Here is a 25775-nt window from a genome sequence, read left to right on the forward strand (position 1 = left end):
GGAAAAGTCTAAGAGGCCTGGTTGTGGATAGGGTGTTGTGGTTTCGATGCACTACACATGACAGCTAGAGAATGGATGTGGACGAATGCGGCCTCTCATCGATTGTTTCTGGTGCTTCTCTCATGACCATCATTCTTCCAGCACTGTCACCCATGGTGACATTTCCAGCTCTGTCACCCACGGTCTGGCCTCCATACTTCCACCTCTGTCACCCACGGTCTGGCCTCCACATTTCCAGCACTGTCACCCACGATCTGGTCTCCATACTTCCAGCTCTGTCACCCACGGTCTGGCCTCCACACTTCCAGCACTGTCACCCACGATCTGGTCTCCATACTTCCAGCACTGTCACCCAAGGTCTGGCCTCCACACTTCCAGCACTGTCACCCACGGTCTAGTCTCCACACTTCCAGCATTGTCACCCATGGTGACACTTCCAGCACTGTCACCCACGGTCTGGCCTCCACACTTCCAGCACTGTCACCCACGGTCTAGTCTCCACACTTCCAGCATTGTCACCCATGGTGACACTTCCAGCACTGTCACCCACGGTCTGGCCTCCACACTTCCAGCACTGTCACCCATGGTCTAGTCTCCACACTTCCAGCACTGTCACCCACGGTCTGGCCTCCACACTTCCAGCACTGTCACCCACGGTCTGGTCTCCATACTTCCAGCACTGTCACCCAAGGTCTGGCCTCCACACTTCCAGCACTGTCACCCACGGTCTGGCCTCCACACTTCCAGCACTGTCACCCACGATCTGGTCTCCATACTTCCAGCACTGTCACCCATGGTCTAGTCTCCACACTTCCAGCACTGTCACCCACGGTCTGGCCTCCACACTTCCAGCACTGTCACCCACGGTCTGGCCTCCACACTTCCAGCTCTGTCACCCATGGTCTGGTCTCCAAACCCTTTGGACGTTCTCGTCTCCGTTGCGCCTCATTTTCCATTGTTTGTCCCTCAATCCTCCTGTGGACCTGTGATCCTAATGCCAGAAGAACTTCTCCTTAATCCCTACTGTAGTAGCCCTCACCTCTGACATATGTGTTTTCTTATTTTCTGCCTCCTCCTACTCTTCTAATTCCCCTTATCTGCTTTATCTTATCTCCCCACGTATCCTCCCCAGTCACACTCACTCCGGCTGCAAGAACGCCTCTTATTCCCCGCCCCACTTGTGTTGGGCTGGGACACCTGACCTTACAGACAACTGATGGGACTCGTTTACAGAAGGAGCGGGACGCTGTGTAGGGCACAAAACTCTGGGTTAGTATACTCTTACGCAAGTGTGTTGGGAAGCACCTGGGTCAGTGATCAAGGAAGGATACTCAGTCACAGTTTCGTTTCCCCGAGATCCTGTCTATCTGTCACCATCAACATTGGGCTGGGGGGTCACACGAGACAGAGAGACCAGACGCATCTGTCAAACAGGAGAGACGACAGAAAATGCTGCCGCTGTGAAGTCCTTATTCTTGAATAATGAATTTTACAGATGTTTTGCTTCCTACCCAAGATGGGTATTACGTTCGTGCTCTCAGCTCAAGAGAAATCGATCTTCTTTCCCTCGTTTCTGAGAACGCTGAAGATATACCATATTAGAAGTAACAGACGAAAGGAACGATGATATTAACTGGCGAAACGGCTCTGCTTACCTAATGTTTATATCTAATGAAGCTCACATGAAAACAAAAGCTGTTATCCCAAAAGATACATTTCCGTGTACATAACAATAGTGGTCTATTGTCTGGAGAATTTGTTTACCATCTTCCTTCACTGGAAATATAACCTCTGAGATCCATGTCTGGTCATAGACTCTTTAAAGAAATAGAAGAAACGTCGATATTGACCTTCACAAGGGGATTTATCTAGAATATCAACAATCAGGTAATATCCAGTGTGGTAGAATCAGCATCATGCATGACGAGAGAACAACAAAGTGAATATTCTCTCAAATTCTTATCAGAGTTGAGAGCTTTATCTTATCAGGTCCACAGTTGCTAACCGAGGGACACAGGAGAAAGACTCCTAAAGGATCAGAATTCGTGAGAGCATGGCTGTTCAACCCTCCTTCAAGAACGTTAATTGTATAATGGAAACGAATGGTGTATTGTACATTATTCAACTCGTAATGACCAGAGTAATTGCAGAATCAATGGAAGTTAACAGCAAAATTTTTGTCAAAAATATCTTTTCGTTTGCATTTGTTTTTGTATTGGTTTTGAACGGGTCATGAAATGTCTTCGACGTATAGATCATTATGATTACTGTCCTGACGCGAAGACTTCTGCCTCATGAGTGAAGAGCTCACATGAGGACATCTGAGAAATAAGAAATTTCATATGACGTGTTACAATCGTTTATATCTTACTTATCTGTAATCTTATGTTCGTTGTACCTACAATAATACTTTGTGAGCCACACAGAGGCTCCGTAATCATTATCCCACCCACACAACACAGACACACCAGCCCCACAGTCCGCACCCACAAAACACTGACACATTAGTCCCACAGTTCACACCCACACAACACAGACACACCAGCCCCACAGTCCACACACCCACACAACACAGACACACCAGCCTCACAGTCCTCACACCCACACAACACAGACACACCAGCCCCACAGTCCACACACCCACACAACACAGACACACTAGCCCCACAGTCCATACCCACACAACACAGAGACACCAGTCCCACAGTCCACACACCCACACAACACAGACACACCAGCCTCACAGTCCTCACACCCACACAACACAGACACACCAGCCCCATAGTCCTCACACCCACACAACACAGAGACACCAGCCCCACAGTCCACACCCACACAACACAGACACACCAGTCCCACAGTCCACACACCCACACAACACAGACACACCAGTCCCACAGTCCACACCCACACAACACAGACACACCAGCCCCACAGTCCACACACCCACGCAACACAGACACACCAGCCCCATAATCCTCACACCCACACAACACAGACACACCAGCCCCACAGTCCACACACCCACACAACACAGAGACACCAGCCCCACAGTCCACACCCACACAACACAGACACACCAGCCCCATAGTCCTCACACCCACACAACACAGACACACCAGCCCCACAGTTCCCACCAGTCAACCTCTAAGTACTGCGTTAGTCTATCCTGTGTCAAAATAGCACAATAGACTCCACTCTGGGTTTGACATTGTCCAAAATCAGTTCCTCTATAGATAAAAAGATCAATGTTTTATGAATATAATCGTCATTACATGTTTATGTATTGTGCTACGCGAGGCAGTTTAATTATCCATAGATGCTAAAGTTTTCAACAATAGTCTTATGCTTCATGAGTCCTTTTCCTTGTTGTCAATAGTGATATGAACAATTTTACAGCATGAGTTACAGGTGTGAGTGTCAACACCTGAGTGAGCATAATTGATTACTTGTCATGCAAAGCAAAACAGACATTACCTGTGGCCCGACACCAATATCAGCTTGACTTTAACCTGATCTACTCTCGTACTGAGGTTTATTTCCGTCTGTTTATTAATACGACACCAAAGATCATTACCAAAGGAGCTGATGTTACTAAAGGTGTTCGCTGTGCAGAACCTGTGAGCGTTGTAAACGATATTTGCACTAGTGATGGGTAATTCCTGCCAAAAAAAAACCCAGAATTCTTCACGCAAATGTCTGATAAACAGAAGAGAGAGAGAGAGAGAGAGAGAGAGAGAGAGAGAGAGAGAGAGAGAGAGAGAGAGAGAGAGAGAGAGAGAGAGAGAGAGAGAGAGAATATATATATATATATATATATATATATATATATATATATATATATATATATATATATATATATATATATACATAACATGCACTACGTATGAGGGCGTGTAATGCATGGCCATATGAGATACTGATGATATGCGTATCATAACTTGTGATTCTGTGGCTGGAGCTTTTACGATAACACGTCACAAAAAATAGAGCGATATGGCGATTATATGAAGTGTTGTTCTGGCTGGGTACATCTACTTCCCATTATGAGTACTTCACCACTCCACCACCCCATTATGATACCACGACGCCCCGCCCCACACTTAGGTGTCCTAAAGCCATCACTATAGATTCAAACCTTTGCTAGTTACCGCTGCCAGTGACATTAGAGAAATTAAGTCACCCTCGTAAGTGTGGGTTGGTCAAGGTGGCGCTATATCATCTAGGTTGGTCCTGAGCCAGTATCTATCCGTCCTTGACTTCATCGTCAGAAGAGGTTGTTATCATCTTGCAACACACACACTGTCAGCGCACCGAGCCACCTTTCAGTTGAGTTTGATCGCTGTATCTCCTGCCTTCGTCACGAGAAATACAGGCCGGTCTTCACAGGGTAGATATAGAGCTGTACATTATTCTAGAGGGAAAGTGTGTGAGGTTATATGTCTTAGTATACAGCTGTACATTATTCTAGTGGGAAGTGTGTGAGGTTATATGTCTTAGTATAGAGCTGTATATTATTTTAGAGGGAAGTGTGTGAGCTTATATGTCTTAGTATAGAGCTGTATATTATTTTAGAGGGAAGTGTGTGAGGTTATATGTCTCAGTATAGAGCTGTACATTATTCTAGTGGGAAGTGTGTGAGGTTATATGTCTCAGTATAGAGCTGTACATTATTCTAGAGGGAAGTGTGTGAGGTTATATGTCTCAGAGTGACCTGGGACTTACCTACTTTGTGGTAAGTCAGAGATATACCAGGGTTGTGTTGTCTCACGATGTCAATACGTGCGTCTGTTACTTGAACTTTGTCATTTTTTCTTTATGTGAGTTTAGATACAACCTGTGATCCAGTGCCAATGAAACCACGATTCTTAAGGAATAGACAGTGATAAAGATTCCACTTGTATTTAGTGATGATCCAGAAATGTTTGAGGAATTCAATGAGTTTATGGAATGAGTAGAATTTCTGCATATGAGAAAAATGAAGTGAAGTGAAGTGTTTTAGATATCTGGGAGTGGATCTGGCAGCGGATGGAACCATGGAAGCGGAAGTGGATCATAGGGTGGGGGAGGGGGCGAAAATTCTGGGGGCCCTGAAGAATGTGTGGAAGTCGAGAACATTATCTCGGAAAGCAAAAATGGGTATGTTTGAAGGAATAGTGGTTCCAACAATGTTGTATGGTTGCGAGGCGTGGGCTATGGATAGAGTTGTGCGCAGGAGGATGGATGTGCTGGAAATGAGATGTTTGAGGACAATGTGTGGTGTGAGGTGGTTTGATCGAGTGAGCAACGTAAGGGTAAGAGAGATGTGTGGAAATAAAAAGAGCGTGGTTGAGAGAGCAGAAGAGGGTGTTTTGAAGTGGTTTGGGCACATGGAGAGAATGAGTGAGGAAAGATTGACCAAGAGGATATATGTGTCGGAGGTGGAGGGAACGAGGAGAAGAGGGAGACCAAATTGGAGGTGGAAAGATGGAGTGAAAAAGATTTTGTGTGATCGGGGCCTGAACATGCAGGAGGGTGAAAGGAGGGCAAGGAATAGAGTGAATTGGAGCGATGTGGTATACCGGGGTTGACGTGCTGTCAGTGGATTGAATCAAGGCATGTGAAGCGTCTGGGGTAAACCATGGAAAGCTGTGTAGGTATGTATATTTGCGTGTGTGGACGTATGTATATACATGTGTATGGGGGGGGTTGGGCCATTTCTTTCGTCTGTTTCCTTGCGCTACCTCGCAAACGCGGGAGACAGCGACAAAGTATAAAAAAATAAAAAAAAAAAAAAAAAAAAAAAATATATATATATATATATATATATTTATATATATATATATATATATATTTATATTTATATATATATACATATATATCCTACAAACCTCCAAAAGCCAGGATCGAACCCGGGATCCCTGTGCAAGAGGCGGGAATGCTAACCGCTCGGCTATGGGCCTGGCTAATAGGAAATAACTATTCGAATACTATGTTGATGAGCAACGGGGTCTACACCGGTCATTTCCTAACAGGCGTGAGACGGAGGGTATTCGAGTACTTAGTATTCGAATAGTTATTTCCTATTAGCCAGGTCCATAGCCTAGCGGTTAGCATTTCCGCCTCTTGCACAGGGATCCCGGGTTCGATCCTGGCTTTTGGAGGTTTGTATGTTCTCTGAAGGTGCGCGTTCCTATGCACTATGTTCGTATATGTATGTATATATATATATATATATATGTATATATATATATATATATATATATATATATATATATATATATATATATATATATATATATATATATATATATATATGTATATATATATATATATATATATATATATATATATATATATATATATATATATATATATATATATATATATATATATATATATATGTTTGTGTGTGTATACAGAGAGAGAGAGAGAGAGAGAGAGAGAGAGATGAAATGGAAAAAGAAAAGATGAGGGAAAGTATTTACGCATTTTTAAGGAAGTGAAAGATCTGTCATTTGAAATGTGCCAGGTTTATTAGGAAAGACATGAGTTCCATAGCTCCGACGTGTAGAGAAAAAAACAGGTATCAAAACGGCCCACCCTCGAATTGCCACACAATAGTCATGTGACTTAGCAGCTTCCCGAGTATGGCGTGATGGTAGCTGGTGGGGGTATGCGAGCAGCCAGCTTAGGTGAAGGGGGTCAAGTTCGCAAGTTAGACTGGGACAGTTCATAAGACTGCCTGCATTTGTACGTGTGTGTGTGTGTGAGTGTGTGCGTACTGAAATACGTTATTTGATCATGCTCTAGTGTGGCATTCTAAAGTTGCTTTGTACTTATTCTGAGAATCTAAATACAGTAATGTGGCACAATATATTCTAATATATTCTTATTTCTTTTCTTAATATTTTCTAATTTGCTTTTCTGTGAGTCTGAGCATTTGGTATTAGGCAAGTTATTATCATTTACATGATGATAACATGTATCATGGGATAACGTATTATCACAGTGGAATTTCTCTATACATTTGAATGAAATATAATGGAATAGTTCTACCCTTAAAAGTTTATTCGTTATATGTCGATGTGAAGAAATTATGGCACTTCTAAATTAATCCTTTTCTTTTTCATTAGTTGCCATCATCATAAATGATTTCATGATGCAGGTAAATGATGCATCTGGCGAGTGGACACACGGCGGAGGCGCTGCAGGGGGAGGAGCTGGAGCGTCAGGAGAGGGACTTCCAAGGTTACACCAACGGCATGGTGCGCCTCAACCCCGGCAGGTGGCTCTTCCCAGCCGACTACACCAGCTTTGCTGATAAACTCTACAGGTTTAAGGTATATGATACATCTAGCCATGATGTCGGGTGTGAGGGACGAACGCTGCTTTCTGCAGTTAGTCTTAAGGAGGCATTATGATGTTAGTCATGACAAGACTGCCAACTGAACTTACAGACACACACACACACACACACACACACATATATATATATATATATATATATATATATATATATATATATATATATATATATATATATATATATATATATATATTCTTCCAAGTAAACACTGATCCACACATCCTCTACCACTTCTGAAACCACACTGCTCTTCCCCAATCTGATGCTCTGTACATGCCTTAACCCTCTCAATCAATACCCTCCCATATAATTTCCCAGGAATACTCAACAAACTTATACCTCTGTAATTTCACCACTCACTTTTATCCACTTTTATACCCTGTTTGCTTTGAAGAATGTATGTGAGAAATACTTAGAAAAGCAAATGGATTTGTATGTAGCACTTATGGATCTGGAGAAGGCATATGATAAAGTTGATAGAGATGCTCTGTGGAAGGTATTAAGAATATATGGTGTGGGAGGCAAGTTGTTAGAAGCAGTGAAAAGTTTTTATCGAGGATGTAAGGCATGTGTACGTGTAGGAAGAGTGGAAAGTGATTGGTTCTCAGTGAATGTAGGTCTACGGCAGGGGTGTGTGATGTCTCCATGGTTGTTTAATTTGTTTATGGATGGGGTTGTTAGAGTGGTGAATGCAAGAGTTTTGGAAAGAGGGGCAAGTATGAAGTCTGTTGTGGATGAGAGAGCTTGGGAAGTGAGTCAGTTGTTGTTCGCTGACGATACAGCGCTGGTGGCTAATTCGTGTGAGAAACTGCAGAAGCTGGTGATTGAGTTTGATAAAGTGTGTGAGAGAAGAAAGTTGAGAGTAAATGTGAATAGGAGCAAGGTTATTAGGTACAGTAAGGTTGAGGGTCAAGTCAACTGGGAGGTAAGTTTGAATGGAGAAAAGCTGGAGGAAGTGAAGTGTTTTAGATACCTGGGAGTGGATTTGGCAGCGGATGGACCCATGGAAGCGGAAGTGAATCATAGGGTGGGGGAGGGGGCGAAAATTCTGGGAGCCTTGAAGAATGTTTGGAAGTCGAGAACATTATCTCGGAAAGCAAAAATGGGTATGTTTGAAGGAATAGTGGTTCCAACAATGTTGTATGGTTGCGAGGCATGAGCTATGGATAGAGTTGTGTGGAGGAGGGTGGATGTGCTGGAAATGAGATGTTTAAGGACAATATGTGGTGTGAGGTGGTTTGATCGAGTAAGTAATAATAGGGTAAGATGGATGTGTTGTAATAAAAAGAGTGTGGTTGAGAGAGCAGAAGAGGGTGTTTTGAAATGGTTTGGTCACATCGAGAGAATGAGTGAGGCAAGATTGACCAAGAGGATATATGTGCCAGAGGTGGAGGGAACGAGGAGAAGTGGGAGACCAAATTGGAGGTGGAAAGATGGAGTGAAAAAGATTTTGAGTGATCGGGTCCTGAACAGGAGGGTGAAAGACGTGCAAGGAATAGAGTGAATTGGAACGATGTGGTATACTGGGGTCGACGTGCTGTCAATGGATTGAACCAGGGCATGTGAAGCGTCTGGGGTAAACCATGGAAAGTTCTGTAGGGCCTGGATGTGGAAAGGGAGCTGTGGTTTCGGTGCACTATTACATGACAGCTAGAGACTGAGTGTGAACGAATGGGGCCTTTGTTGACTTCCTAGCGCTACCTCGCACACATGAGGGGGGAGAGGGCTGTTATTTCATGTGTGGCGGGGTGGAGATGGGAATGAATAAAGGCAGACAGTATGAATTATGTACATGTGTATATATGTATATGTATACGTTGAGATGTATAGGTATGTATATTTGCGTGTGTGGACGTGTATGTCTATACATGTGAATGTGGGTGGGTTGAGCCATTCTTTCGTCTGTTTCCTTGCGCTACCTCGCTAACGCGGGAGACAGCGACAAAGCAAAATAGAATAAATAGATATATACATATATACCTCTGAAATTTGAGCACTCACTTTTATCCCTTTATCCCTTTATCCCTTTGTACAATGGCACTATGCACGCATTCCGCCAATCCTCAGGCACCTCACCATGAGTCATACATACATTAAATTACCTTACCAACCAGTCAACGATACAGTCACCTCCTTTTTTAATAAATTCCACTAGCAATACCATCCAAACCCTTAGCGAACTAAGATGGCCTCGGATTGTGAATGGTAAAGCAGAGCATCAACCCTGGATAACCTTTTCAATTCTGTTTTACTCTAGAAAGCAGCAACTCAGAATTTTGAGACAGTGATAGATAGCGCACATACAATACCAGAAATTATCGTCACAGTCAGGCAAGTACCAACGCAAATAGATAAGTCAAAGCCTAATAAACGTCCAGGTCCTGATCGTTTTTACGTACGAGTAATCAAAAACACGCCAAGCATGAAATTGCCAAACCGTTAACCTATACTTTCAATTAATCCCTCCAGGATAGAATAGTATCGTATAGCTGGAGACTGGCAGATATTAGCCTCATATTCATGCAGGGAAGCCGTAAAATGCCTGGCCGGTACTGTCCTTTATAAGTCTTACATCAACCTTACGTAAACTTCTGGAGTCGATTATTTGAGACGTAATCATAACTTACCTCGAGCATCACAGTTTGATCAATAAAAAACAACATGGATTTAGAAGGCGCGGATCATGCCTTATAAACCTCTTTGAATTTCATCATAAATCAGGCAATATGACATGGAAGCAACTGATATTATATGACTGGATCTCCCAAAAGCATTTGACAAACTTTTTCTGGATTTGTTGATGCTTAAAGTTAGGACCAATTAGTACTCCATGCAAAGACGGATGGGTCAATGCTTTGTATAAACGGAATGACTGTTTGAGAGAGAAAAAAATCGTCATATAACAGGATTCCCAGTTTCTTACAGGCAAATGTAGCCATTTCCGTAACGTGGGGTTTTCAAGATAGGGTGGATATGAAAGCAATATCAAGAATGTTCACTAAGTCAAGAGGTGCAGTATCAGATCCATCAAAAGAGAGAGGAAGTTCGTGAGATAATTTTTGATAGAGAGATAGGCAGAAACTGGGTCTTGGAGACATTATACTGAACCAGATTTCGTCTACCCCATGAGGAAATCATGCCCAAATCCAAGTTTACTGAGGAAGTTGTTTCGAAACAAGATGCAGTTAGTGGAAGAAGAGAAGAAGGAGCAGATTTGTAGGACGTGAAGAAATGCAGTGTTGAGTCGTCAGTATATGAATCCACTTGGTTATCTGTAGAAGAAAGGAAATCGTTGGTAAAAAAGATAAAAAAAAAGTGTAGGGGACAGAAGAGAACCTTGAAGGACACCTCTTCTGACGGAGGGAGGGGACAGGGTGATCCATCAACATCCAAAGAGATAGACCGGCTAGAGAGGAAGATAGATATGAGTGAGCATAGTGGGGAAAGAAACCCAAAAGAGGGGGAACTTAGAAATGAGACGCCGGTGCCACACGCTGTCAAAATCTGCGGATATATCAAGGACAATTACACAGAATTCTCCAAAAATCTTTCAGGGATTGGGATCAGACATTACTAAGTTAGGAATGGATATATCAGTGCATGTCGCCTCAAGGATGCCATATTGGTGATCTGAGAGAAGACTGAGATTGAAGACGTCTGAGAATATGAAAGAGGAGGGTTTCAAAGACTTTAGAAATAGTAGAGGTTAAAGCAACAGGACGTTACTTCGAGGAATTGGAACGATTACACTTCTTTGATATGGGATATACCAATGCATGATTTCAAGAAGAAAGAAAAGTTTAGATGTTTAACAGAAAAGGAATAGACGAGCAAGCACAGGGGCAAGATCGGTGTCACACTCTCTCAGTGCTTCTGACATTTCATTTCAGATTTCCATCAGGTATATTATTTCTGCAAGGAAATCCTTGCTATATGTTTCCCGTCTAGTGGAGGTGGTGAAAGGCATGGAGAGTGCTTTCCCTTTGCTATCTGTTTGTTTATCAGTGTAACTCTAACTCTAGATTTATGGAGCAAGGGATCAAGTACAGTAGTGGAAGCTAGGTCTCCAGGTAGCTTGAAACGAAGATTGGATGTGATTATGGTTTCAGACGGGAGGGTATACTCAAGACCTGCCAAGAGGCCAATAGGCCTCTTGAAGTGTCTTTACTTCTTATATTCTTATGACCTTATGTAACATATACTTCATTTTCCATTGATATCTTACTGCTATCCTCATCAAGAATGGAAGAAAGTTATAATGTAAATGTTGAAGTCGGGTTCAGAAATTCGTATAGTCTATCAAACTCCTGGTCTACTGCTCACTGATATCTAGCGCCACTCATTGCCATTATGTACTGGCTTAATCTCTTCCTCTTTGCTAGAATTAGATAACCAGATTGTTGCAAGAGCATACCGATCAATTGCACTGTTTTCACTCAAACTTATTGTTATAACGCAAGGACCCAATGATTGCTTGCTATTTGAATTCCTTTGTATATCATTTTATGACGAAATGTAACTTGTAAAACGTCAGTAGTTATGTAACAGTAAAATCTATAACTGATGTCCTATGACAGTTTTTTTTTTAGATATCTCAGAAAAAGCATTAAAGTTCCTACAGAGCTTTGGTACTGACACAGTAAACACACATCAGCAGACTTTACTAAACCAAGTTACTGATCTATAAGTAATGATGGGGGAACACAACAACATAAATAATCCTTTCTAAGTTCCGGAAGAGCGACGTAGTGGTGATGACGTGGCCTAAGTGCGGGACGACGTGGATGCAAGAAATCGTCTGGACGATGAAGAACAACCCGGACCTAAACAATCCAGAAGCTAAGATTCCAACCCGCCGTCGTGTGCACTTCCTGGAGTGAGTATCATCTGAACTCCTGTGTTTACAGAGTGATTGTCTTCGACCTCATGTTCCTTCAGTAGATCGGTCCAATGTTATCGTCTGCTAGTCAATATCTTTAGATTTTCTAAATCAGTATGTAAAGATGAACATTAAGGAGAGGTCATGTTTCTTGCAACCTCTTTCTGATGGATTTTCTAACAGTAGAAAACGCATCTATAACAGCTACACCTCGTACCCATTTGGATCTCTTTTGAGAAGGGGATCTCAATGTCTCCTGTGCATGTTACTTAGTTGGAAGGAGGGGTAGATGACCCTAAAATGTCCTACATATGTCAGTCATCATGATTACTTTCACTCACTGGGATAGCCCATTATCTATACGACTGATATCGCATTTTTCATCTAGTGAAGGTATACCAATCAATGATTGAAGGTAAGGTGAATCTCTTGGTCCTGTGGTGAAAGTTTCATTTTTCTATGCCATTTCTACAAGAAGACTCTAGACAGTGAAAGGTATTGTAACGCGATGAACAATCTTATCTCTAAAATATAGTAAGCTGTGCTTTAGAAATGTACCATAAGAATGCTGCAGTTTCTCACCTTTTATGGAAGCTAGACTTTCTAATAGAAAAGAAGGGTACATCATTTGTATGCGTAAGACTCTTCCATTCGTGTATAGATATTCTAATATCATATCCAGAAGTCAGGTGAGATTAGATAATACTGTTGGCATCTATTGATAGGCTAGGAATCAAACAGTTTCTGAGGAAAAGAGATAAGAAATAACTCCTTTTCCTCTACCCCTTCTTTCTCTTTACCTCCTTGCTACATTAGCAACTTGATAAGAATAACAGCGATATCCATTCGTTCAAGCAATGGACAGATGTAGCACATACACATTCTGAAATCTAGGGTGTGAGGGCCTCTTTTCCTACATATTTCTTTTTTTTTTTTCCTTTTCATTTCTTTCAGTTTTGACATGTTGACATCGTCTAAGAACATTCCATCTTATGAGAACAACCCTGCTTGCATGGCAGCCTTCAGAAAGGTGTATCCAAATGGGAACATTAAGGATGGAGTGATGCTTCAACTGGTGGAGGCGACACCAGATCCCCGCACCATAAAGACGCATCTTCCCTTCTCCCTCCTCAGCCCAGACCTCCTCGACACTGCCAAGGTGAGGCACGACTGGTGGAGGTGGTGCAGCATTGGTGAGGGTGCGACGGGATGAATAGGTGTGGAAGAGAGTAAGAAATGGTATGGAAGATTTCTTTAAGGAGTCATACCTGTTTTATAAGCAGTCGGATGTGATTCTGTCCATGTTGAGACTTAAGAGGATGTAGCAGATCTAGAAAAAAAAAACTTGGAACTTAAATAGAGAAAAGAAATGAAGGGTAACATAATGTAGTAAGCTTGAGATGACAATGGGTAACAGAGGACTGTCGCCACCTACTATACATAGTATGTTATGAGAAACTTCTGTTGGTTTGATATCTATTTCAGAGAACTCCCACATGCAATAGGCTAGTTCCGTGAACGTTTAAAACACATTTCCAGGTACTCTAGATGCGGCGTTTGTGACCTGCCTTTCACACACACACACACACACACACACACACACACACACACACATCTCATCCAACCACCGATCCGCACATAAGACTGTCAACTTTCAGTGGATTGACCAGTGAAAGAGGAGCTGGTGGATCAAGCGTCTTACACTGCCATATACACCCACCCACCCACCAGCGAACGAGTGAACCAGCGACTCGATTCGAATCTTCTTGGGTGTTTAAAGAAGGTTAGAACTTCAATCTGTATCTTAGAGGGTCAGAACTTTAGCTCGCCTAGTGTAAGCATCATGACACTGGGAGATACTGGCAAAGAATCACGATCCTTAACATGTTACCTCTGTCACCAAGACCTTCTCCCGCCCCAGTGTCCAAACACCATCATGCTCCATCACAGCTGCCTTGTACCAATCGGTGCTCGTACAGACAGGTACAAGATTAGTCCCATACCTACTGCTGTATATGTCATCAATAACCTGCTAACGAGCGCATAGCTAAGCAATCTAGTAAGTTTGTTTTTCTCTGGGTTGAGCGTACTGCTATAATGCTGTAAGTCAAGCTGCAGGGAAACTATTCATCACTGAACGTTGACCACTGAATACGTAATGTACGTCAACTACAATAGTATACTGCAGTTCAAACGATGTGTAACTTTTTCATTAACTTAGTGCTCATCTCATCACAAGTGCATGATGCATGATGTATCAGTCATAGAATTTGTCCTGTTCGACTTCCCGTAAGATGGAGATGTACCTCACTCATGTTGCTTATTCAGAGCGTAGAAGGACCCAGCTCTCTTGTGATGAATTAACCTGTTACTGCAGTTCAGTGGTATCTCAACCGGATAATTCCAAACGAATGGCTGCTTAAATTCAATAAACTGTCCTGTATTTATTGTTCATTTATTCACCCCCTCACCCCAACTCACGCGTACACACTCGCAGATTCATAGACAAGACATGGGGATCTCTTCCTTAAATGAAAATGAAATACGCAATGCCTAAACTGGTTACATACAGATAGCGACAAGGCTAAGAACAATACCTTCACGAGTGTCCAGAGGAAACAAGTAGAGAGACAAGAGAAAAAAAGAAAAGAAAATGAAACATCTTACATCAGCATAGAGACTAATGTATCATTCATCCATCCTTCATGCCTGGCTACAGGTGGTGTATCTAGCGAGAAACCCGAAGGATGTGGTGGTCTCCTACCTTCACCACTCACGCATCTTGAGGTTACATGGCTACACAGGATCCATGGACCAGTTCGTCCAGTACTTTGTGGATGACGACTGTAAGTATTGTAGATGTAATGTGAGGGGGGTCACGGGGCAACATGTGTACCCTGGCTGCTACTGTCAGCTTACCTAGTGATGACCACTCGATCCTGGTTGACACACAGAGTGAAACAACAATGTATTACACATTTAAGCATAGTAATCCATTTGGTTCATGCAGGTTAAATTGCCTTAGAAGTTCAGTGTAATCTGTGGAGGTTTTCATGATTAGATAAACAATTCTGTAACTTTATTACGATTATTATACGAGCCAAGGACTCCTAATACAAAGTTGTCCTGTCACTAGAGCCGAAGGATCTCTGATCTAGGGGCTCCTACATCTTCAAGGCTTATATACCCGAAGGATCTCACTCCTCACATACAATGGGAAACACAGACAACAGGAGATCTGATGGTCCGTAACGAGGATATCTGTTATTATGACGTAAATGTAGTGGTAGAAACAAGAAAGTGAAGCGAAATGCACAATAAGAGTGCAGGTATAACTTTCTAAATGATAAGCTTCAGGTGTTACAAGCTGTATAAGTACGGTTAGTGAAGACACGTTACTCTTACAACACATGGTGTGCAATGTAAGTCTTCACCACAGGTGACGCTCAGCTCACACGGGACTTCAGCTACGTTGGGTCAAGGGCCTTTATAAGATACTCATCTGCACATGCCATGCATGTAAAGTATTATCATAATAATAATAATGATAATAATGATAATAATAATAATGATAATAATAATAATAATAATAATAATAATAATAATAATAATGATAATAATAATAATAATAATAATAATGATAATAATAATAATGATAATAATAATAATAATAACAGTAATAATGATAGTAATAATAACAATAGTAATAATAATAATAATAATAACAATAATAATAATAATAATAATAATAATAATAATGATAATAATAATAATAACAATAATAACAATAATGATAATAATTTGGTCTCCCGCTTCTTGTTCCCTCCAACCCTAACACATTCATCCCCTTTGTCAATCTTTCCTCACCCATTCCCTTCATATGTCCAAACTATTTCAGCACACCCTCTTCTGCTCTCTCAACCACACACTTTTTATTTCCACACATCTCTCTCACCCGTTCATTACTTACTCGATCAAACCACCTCACACTACATATTGTCCTCGAACACTTCATTTCCAACTCGTCCATCCTCCTCCGTATAGCCCTATCTATAGTCCATGCCTCACACCTGTATAACACTGTTGGAACTACTATTCCTTCAAAACATACCCATTTTTGCTCTCCGAGATAACGTTCTCTCCTTTCAGACATTCTTCATCGCTCCCAGAACCTTCACTCCATCCCCCACCTTGTGCCTCACTTCCGCTTTTATGGTTCCATCCGCTGCTAAGTCCACTCCCAGAAATCTGAAACACTTCTCTTCCTTCAATCTTTCTCCATTCAAACTTGCATCCCAATTAACCTGTCCCTTAACTCTACTAAATCTAATAACCTCCCTCTTATTCACATTTACTTTTAACTTTCTTCTTTCACACACTTTTCCCCATCCATAAACAAATAAAACAAACATGGAGACATCACACACCCTTGCCGCAGACCGACATTCACTGGGAGCCAATCACTCTCCTCTCTTTCTACTCGTACACATGCCATAAGTCCTTGGTAAAAGCTTTTCATTGCATCTAGCAGCTTACCTCTCATACTATATACTCTTATGACCTTCCACAAAGCATTTCTATCAACTCTGTCATATACCTTCTCCAGATCATTAAATGCTACATATATATCCATCTACCTTTCTAAGTGTTTTTCACACACATTCTTCAAAGGAAACACATGATCCACACATCCTCTACCACTTCTGAAACCACACTGCTCTTTCTCACTTTGATGCTCTGTACATGTCTTCACCCTCTCAATCAATACCCTCCAGGAATACTCAACAAACTTATGCCTCTGTAGTTTGAACACTCACCTTTATCCACTTTGCCTTTGTACAATGGCACTATGCATGCATTCCGCCAATCCTCTGGCACTTTAACATGATCCATTCATACAGTGAATATCATTACCAACCAATCAACAATACAGTCACCCCCTTTTTTAATGAATTCTACTGCAATACTCGCCGCCTTGCCGGATTTCCTCTTTTGCAAAGCTATCACTACCTCTTGTCTCTTAATCGAATCTTTTTTCCTGACCCTCTCACTTCGCATACCACCCCTCCCAAAACACCGTATCTCTGCCACTCTATCATCAAACACATTTAACAAACCTTGAAAATACTCACTCCATCCCCTTCTCACTTCATCACTACCTGTTATTATTTCCCCACTTGCTCCCTTCATCTATGTTTCCATTTGTTTTCTTGTCTTATACACGATACTTTCCTCCTACCAAAACATCTCTTTATTCTCCCTAAAATTTAATGATACTCTCTCACCCTAAATCTCATTTGGCCTCTATCTTAACTCTTGTACCTTTCCCTTGACTTCTTGCTGCTTTCTTTTATACATTTCCCAGTCATTTGCATTACTTTCCTGAAAATATCGTCCAAACGCCTCTCTTCTCTTTCACTAACAATCTTACTTGTTCATCATACCACTCACTACCCTTTATAATCTGCCCACTTCCCATCTTTTTCATACCACATGCATCTTTTGCGCATTCCATCACTGCTTCCCTAAATACATCCCATTCCTCCCCCACTCCCCTTACGTCATTTGCACTCACCTTTAACCATTCTGCACACAATCTCTCCTGATAATTCCTCACACGTCTCCTCTCCAAGGTCACTTGCTCTCACCACTCTCTTCTTCCTAACATTCTTTCTTCTTCTCTGAAAGCATCTACAAATCTTCACCTTCGCCTCCTAAAGATAATGATCAGATATCCCCCCTGCTGCCACTCATCGCACATTATCATCCCAAAGTCTCTCTTTTACACGCCTATCAATCTACATATTGTCCAATAATGCCCTTTGACTATCTCTCCTACTCACATATGTATACTTATGTATATCTCTCTTTTTAAACCAGGTATTCCCAATCACCAAACTATTTTCAGCACATAAATCCACAAGCTTTCCACCATTTCCATTTACAACACTGAACACCCTATGTACACCAATCATACCCTTAACTGCCATATCACTCACCTTCACATTTAAATCACCCATCACTATAACCTGATCTCATGCATCAAGGTTGCTAACACATTCACTCAACTGTTCCCAAAACATTTGTGTCTCATGATATTTCTTCTCATGACCAGGTGCAGAGGCACCAATAATCACCCATCTCTTTCCATCCACTTTCAGTTTTACCCAAATCAATCTAGAATTTACTTTCTTACTCTCTATCACATACTCCTACAACTGCTTCAGGAGTATTGCCACTCCTTCCGTAGCTCTTGTCTTCTCAACAACCCCTGACTTTACTCCCTTTTACCCTTGAGAACATTCAGGTTTCTTTCTTCACATACTAGCTATCTTTCTCTTCTTCTCATTTTGGCTACATACACACACAACCCAAGCTGAGCCTTCGAGGAGGATGAGCACTCCCTTCTTGACTCTTTCTTCTGTTTCCCTTTTTAGAAATTTAAATACAGCAGAAGAAAACAGCTGTGTAATTTTTTCATGTTGACAGTGGTGTATGGACCATACTGGTTGCACGTGAAGGAGGCGCTAGAGAAGCGAGACCATCCTAACCTTCATTTCATCTTTTTTGAGGATCTCAAACGCAACAATATGGTCGAACTCCGAAAGCTGAACAAGTTCCTGGACACCAACATGACGGAGGAGCAGCTGGAGAAGGTAAGCTTGCATGGTCCCTCAGCCTTACGGAGCCACAGCTACAGAACCTAGGAGGGATGTTGATCTAGCCGGACGAAGATGGTAACAGCCTGACGGAGGACAGCTGTAGAGGGTAAGGTTAAATGGTTCTCCTCAGCCTGTTAGAAAGGAATCGGCAAAGGGTAAGAGCTGTTAGGCCCTCGTCTAGCGGAGAACGACCTACAGTAGGTAGAGCAACTGGGACCTAGTTGGAGAGAGGGACAGGTATATAGTCTGTAGGTGGTTATGGAGAATGAGAACTGTGTCATTCGCGTTTTGCTGATGACACAGTGCTGGTAGTGATGCAAGTGAGAAACAGTAGAAGTTAGGGAGTGCGAGAGAAGAGAAAGCTGAAAGTATGAATGAATACAAGGACATCAAGTTTGGCAGGGTAGGAAGACAGGTTAGCTGGGGATTAAGTTTGAACGGAGGATATTTGAAGGAAGTAGTGTTTGTAATACCTAGCAGTAGGATGGTTCCACGGCTTTTCTTACTTGTTTGCTCAGTCGGTCATGAATTAAATTCACCTCTTGCCATCTTTATAAGTGTCCTATAAGTGATGTGTTGAAAACGAAACAGAAAGTGGAAAATGGATTAACGGGGTTAACGTGATATACAGTAAGTACACCATGTTCTGACTGTCCGGCTACTTACTGTGGGGAAACAGGGCGAGGCATTACCAAAAGGATAAGCAAACATAAAGCTGACGTACGTCATCATAGGACATCAAAAAGCGTATGTTGTCCACATAGACTTGATCCCAAAGGGACAAATGTAATGTTGATATTGGTCATAAACACGTTAAGTAGTCAAGCGAAGGTGTTCGAACTGACCCCTTTAGGATCAGGGATAAGAACAATGGTCCCAGGATGCAACGAAGATAATGTTGGAACTACCCAAAGTGGGCCAGATCAAAACCCATTGGTATAGAGGCTTCAGCGAACTTGAGTGTGTTGAGAATGAAGACATAGGGAAGATGGTCTTTGGCATGACCCGTAAGGGCATAGTAAAGCTAAGTCTGTAGTGAGAAGCAGAGTGTGTTGAATATGAGGGAGCAGTGAAGATAACATTTGACTTACCACTTAAGGGTCAGCTTATGGCCTTTGAAGTGAGTTTAAGTTTTCGAGCGCATAGTGAAGATGAGTTTAATGGTGTTTTGCTTCACGAGAAGATAATATTGAATGCTAGTGTAGATGGATGATTATTGTCTTCACTTTTAAATGTTGTTGTTTCCATCTACATAGATTACCTACTCTCATTTCTTATGTTTCTCTAGAACGTATGTGTTCATTCTCACCTAGATAACAGTTTTCAGGAACTGTAAGTCATAAACAACGTATCTCAGTATTGTAAGTCTTTCTTCATCATCATTATCAATAGCATTATTTCAGTGAATATTACCTTCATGGTTTACTCTATTTCACAGGTAGCAAAGTACACCAGCTTCAGCGAGATGAAGATTCGTGAGGAGGCAATCGACAGCCTGAAGGAAGACCAGCATTTGCGTGAGGACATGATAAGCACCGAAGGAGGATTTTTTAGGAAAGGTATGTCCAAACTTATATTCAATATCCTGATTACTGTGAAGATCAAACTGAAATTATTTTTCAGTCGTGAGAAGCATCCATATGTCTCCAACACTGATGGCTTTATCATGTATCAAATACAAAGAAGACTATGTACAGTAGTTTTGATGCGAAAGGAGGCATGGGATCATTTCTTTCTGATTTTCTTTTTCCTCCATCTTGACCTACAAGGACTAGTGTTAAGTGTAGGTGCTTGACATAAGATGTTAAGCCAAAATAGCCAAAACTTCTTCGTACTTTCAATTCCTACTATGGAAATAGTCGAGTAAATATAGATAAACATAAGAAGGTAAGAGATACAAATAACCAACATGTTAGAGTAAATTACGTAGGTTTGCGACAAGAAACTATGTCGTATGTTGCTAAAAAGTGCAAAAAAGCCCTCATCAATTCTATAATCATGTTGGAAGTAAGAAAGTCATTACCCAATCAACTGGGACATGACAAAGACTAAATGATTTTTTTCACTTGTATTTACAACTGAAGTAACAAGTCTTGTCCAAAATCCAGTTCCAGTGCTAGGCGGGGAAGACATTTTCCAACACCGTGAAATAAAAGATGAAAGATGAGAGCAGAACAACTGATGTCATTTAGTATATAGATCTTCAAAAAGCATTCGATGGAATTTCACATCAGGAGTTACTAGCAAAATTTTAGACACATGGTACAAATGAGGTTGTATTTCGACAGTTAAGGAATTGACTGACTGGTCATAACCAAAGAGGAGTGATAAATACTTATCGTCTGAGTTGTTCGAAGTAGCAGGTGGTATGCCACAGGCATCATTCATGAGGGCCTTTTTTTTCATATATACTCAAGATATTGATAATGGGATGCAGTATACAATAGATATCGAATGGTTGCAGCATCAGTGAAAGTCTACAGCTTCAGTCTGACATAGAAAACCTGTTGGACTGGGCTCACAGGCAGCAAATGATTCTTTATATTCTATTTGTGCAAAGTTTTACACATCAGGAGAAACAAATGGAAAGGTAAACTACAATATGTATTTTGTTGAACGACAAAAGGTAAGTGAGGAAAACACTTGCGCTTGATAATCTCTGGTGATCTAAGGCCAAGTAAGCAATGCATAGAAGCAGTAGAAAGGGCGAACAAAGCTTTTGGATTTAATGGCAGGGCTTTCGGATATATAAGTCTTGGGAAATTAACCTCACGCTTTGCAACCCACTGGTCCGTCCTCATCTTGAATATTGTGTTCAGTTTTGGTCACATTATTTGAAGAAAGCCATGTACAGAATCGAGAGAGTACGGTGGCTAGCTTCGGAGACGATTCCAGACATGAGAAACAAATCCTACGAAACACGACTACAAGAATGAGGTTAATTTATCTTAGAAAAGAGATGGATAAGAGATAATCTAACACAGGTGTTCAGAATCATCAAGGGCTTCGATAAGTTTGGTCTAGCGAACTACATAAGGTTAGATTCGTTTGATTTCATTCGTCGTGATGGCTGTAAGCTTTTGGGGATACGTCTTACCTCCAATGAAGCGAAGTACTTCTTCTTCAACAAGTTGAAAGCAGTACCATAGATGGTGTTAAGCACAAACTTGATAAATGTACTTCACATCCACGACTGGCATTAGTTGCATTTCCTTAGCTATACCAAAAGCACTTGCTACTCCTTCCACACGAAAAACTTTAGTTTCTGTTCTTATCCACTGTCAAAAAACAGCCTCATTAGGACACAATGGTCTGCTTCTGTTTGAATTCATCTGAATTTCGTATTCATTCACTGGGATCCATCCTCACAAGGTATAAGGCTTCTTGTGGTGGTCTACCGTTCCAGACACAAGGCAGAGTGAAGGGTAGTACTGGAAACATTGTACTGATTTGTGGTCTTGTGATCGCATTGATAAGACTTGGACTCTGTTCCTCAGGTGAGGTTGGGGACTGGAAGCAGAAGCTCAGCCCGCAGCATCAGGCCAAGATCGACCAGTGGATGGATCGATATACGAAGGACTTCGACCTCCCCTTCCCATGTTCGTCCTAAAGAAAATATCATATTTCAGAAAACATAAGAAAACTTACATGTAACCAAAATAATGGTTAACTCACTTGTGCATATATATATATATATATATATATATATATATATATATATATATATATATATATATATATATATATATATATATATATATATATATATATATATATATATATATATATATATATTATCCCTGGGGATAGGGGAGAAAGAATACTTCCCACGTATTCCCTGCGTGTCGTAGAAGGCGACTAAAAGGGGAGGGAGCGGGGGGCTGGAAATCCTCCCCTCTCAATTTTTTTTAATTTTCCAAAAGAAGGAACAGAGAAGGGGGCCAGGTGAGGATATTCCCTCAGTGGCCCAGTTCTATGTTCTTAACGCTACCTCGCTAACGCGGGAAATGGCGAATAGTTTGAAAAAAAAAAAAAAAAAAAAAAATATATATATATATATATATATATATATATATATATATATATATATATATATATATATATATATATATATATATATATATATATATATATATATATATTGGAACTTTAGTGGGATTGGAAGTTATCTTACTCTGATATCAGTCTCCTTCCTAAAGACTGAAATTTATTACTATTCAGGGTTTTTCTACATGAGCTTGATACATGTTTATTAATGTGGCTCTTGGTAATAGCGTGACAAGATTTCAGTGAAATAAATTCACAGAAATAGACTTTTAAAGAAATATTTCCATCCACTAACAGAGTAAAAGGATCACGATATATTCTCTTTGGACTTGTTTTATATATAAATATATACTCTATATCTATAATACTTTGCCGCTGTGTACCGCGTTAGCGAGGTAGCGCAAGGAAACAGACGAAAGAATGGCCCAACCCACCCACATACACATATATAAACATACACGTCCACACACGCACATATATATACCTATACACTTCAAGATATACATATATATACATGTATATATATATAAAGGATATCTTACCTTCTAATGCAATTTGGTTTAGGTATGTAGATGATGTTCTTTGTGTTTGGCCAACAAATGAAAATTTACAAATATTTCTCCCCTTACTTAACAATTTGGTGCCTTCCATCAAATTTACTGTAGAAAATGAAAATAATGGTATGTTACCATTTTTAGATTGCATGATTCATAGACAAGGAAACAAGTTTAAGTTTAGCATATACAGAAAACCCACCAATGTATGCTCATATATCCATTATTACTCATCTCAACATGACAGAGTTAAATTATCATCATTTCAATCTATGTTCCTTAAGGCATTACGTATTTGCAGTCCAGAGTTTATTGATGATGAGTTTGAGAAGATATATTCTATTGGATCTAAGTTAAAGTACCCTAGATCTTTCATTGATGAATCCCTTAAGTTAGCAAAGAATCCATTTTATAGAGTTGAGCCCAAACCCCCCATTGACACCAAGAGTCTTCTAGTTCTCCCTTTTAATAATAATTTCACTTTGCTTCCCATGTTGCTTAAATCCTTTAATGTAAATGTTGCCTTTAGCAACAATAATACTATAAAGAATATCTTAATCAGGAATTCACCAGAAAATTCTCTTGGTTGCATCTATAAAGTTCCTTGTGGAAACTGTGATAAATTTTATGTTGGTCAGACTGGTAAGATCTTTCTGTTAGACTTAAGTAACATAAATATAGTATAAGAACGGGACAAGACTCAAATGCCTTGTTTAATCATGTTAAAATCTATGATCATTGTATTGACTGGAGTAATGCCATCTCAGTTATTAACTCTAACTCTATTACAAAGAGAAATATCATTGAATCTTCTATTATTAAATACACAAAGAATTATAATCTTAATATTAGTGATGGTCTATACAAATTAGAGAACTTTATTGTTGATAAGATTTGTAAAATAAGTTTATGAACGCTCACTGTATGTTTTGGACAATCACATGTTTACCAAATGGCGTCCTAGCTTCGTCTCTTCGCTGTATATCAACTGACTGTTATATTTCTCTCTTGAGTCTCCCCTGATGATGTGATTATTACACGAAAGTGCACTTGGGAACTTTTCGTGTTTCATTTTTCCAGTGGACTCACAGGAATGTATATATATATATATATATATATATATATATATATATATATATATATATATATATATATATATATATATATATATATATATATATATATATGAATGGTGATTCAAAATCATACTGAAAAAGTTGACAATAGACAGAATATCAAACTATATGTAAGTAACTGTACCTTGTAGCAGGGATACTCGTAACTAAACAGATAATATCATTATCCCTAGCGTTGTAGCAGCGGAATCATAAATCATAAATAATAAATTATAAATTGTGTCGAAGTAAGAACAGAAACTTGGGAAGAGACACATCCTAGTCACAGTCATGCTGTGACACTGATCATTTATAGACATAAAACATCTGCCCTGCATACTGTACTTTGGACAGTATTATGGCGATCAACGTGTTAACACTTGAGCGTCAATAATTTAGCGACTAACACTGAAAGATGGTAATGCTTCATGAACGTGCTATAGTAGCGTCTGGAGCCCAGGCTGCCTGGCCTAACACATCAACCCTATACCCTTGTCACATTAATCCCTGCGTCATTGTCTGTACCTATCGTACTTTCGGTAACCCTAGCCAAGACGTATGTTGGGATGATCATACGTGGCATAATACAATCATTTCTACACCAGTTTGCCGATTTCATTACCTTATGGTCCACAAATGGTAGGTAACAACCATAGTACAGTTACGAGTGTCGTTCGGGGTTTCGATGCTTCGCAGGTCATCCGAATCCCAAACAGGTGTCGAGGTGTGGGTGGTATGCAACTAGATGTCAGTTCATCTTTTTTCCTATGAGGTACGTCAACTGTGCACACAATAGTCGTGTAGAGATGATATTCAAGGGAGTGAAGACGGGTTGAGGCAAGGTAGTAGCTGCAATGCCATACCACCGTATTGTTACTATGTTCAAAGTACTAGATATGATCAGGTTATGATACGAAACTGCAACGTGGATAGATGACAGTTCACTCTCTCTGTAAAATGTCCATCAGCATCAAGGCATTTATTACACTGGCATCCATCCTGCATCCATACTGTATTTTCTCTGTACTCACAGACATATTTCCAAATCGTATAATGATTCTATTCAGCAACTGTACCATATGTATCATACAGACACAGAAAGGCTTAATTCGAATCCAATTACCTCAAAGGATAGTGTAATTACGAGGTTTTATACGGTACATCATGATA

The 25775-nt window shown here is 40.5% G+C and overlaps 1 protein-coding gene across 2 annotated transcripts; it reads left to right on the forward strand.

Moving 5' to 3' along the window:
• Nucleotides 1-1166: 1166 nt before the first annotated feature.
• Nucleotides 1167-24548, forward strand: LOC139746988 (sulfotransferase 1C4-like). Of its 2 annotated transcripts, none has more exons than XM_071658692.1 (8): nucleotides 1167-1269; nucleotides 7148-7322; nucleotides 12079-12224; nucleotides 13182-13386; nucleotides 14947-15073; nucleotides 18717-18883; nucleotides 20328-20448; nucleotides 22387-22616. In XM_071658692.1, the coding sequence occupies exons 2-8, from the start codon at nucleotides 7152-7154 to the stop codon at nucleotides 22497-22499; spliced, it is 1050 nt and encodes a 349-aa protein (XP_071514793.1). In that variant the 5' UTR covers nucleotides 1167-1269; nucleotides 7148-7151; the 3' UTR covers nucleotides 22500-22616. The 2 variants fall into 2 exon arrangements, with proteins under 2 accessions (XP_071514793.1, XP_071514796.1); XM_071658695.1 differs by lacking the exon at nucleotides 1167-1269 and adding an exon at nucleotides 4327-4390 and having other exon boundaries at nucleotides 22387-24548.
• Nucleotides 24549-25775: the final 1227 nt, after the last annotated feature.

The sequence above is a fragment of the Panulirus ornatus genome, chromosome 67, assembly GCF_036320965.1.
Source record: "Panulirus ornatus isolate Po-2019 chromosome 67, ASM3632096v1, whole genome shotgun sequence".
Lineage (NCBI taxonomy): Eukaryota > Metazoa > Arthropoda > Malacostraca > Decapoda > Palinuridae > Panulirus > Panulirus ornatus.

Excerpts from the sequence above, each read along its gene's own strand:
- LOC139746988 (XM_071658692.1), top strand. The coding sequence starts at position 7,152 with ATGATGCATCTGGCGAGTGGACACACGGCGGAGGCGCTGCAGGGGGAG. Across the intron at positions 7,323-12,078 it reads ATAAACTCTACAGGTTTAAG|TTCCGGAAGAGCGACGTAGT; the intron begins GTATATGATACA and ends ATCCTTTCTAAG. Across the intron at positions 18,884-20,327 it reads CGGAGGAGCAGCTGGAGAAG|GTAGCAAAGTACACCAGCTT; the intron begins GTAAGCTTGCAT and ends TCTATTTCACAG.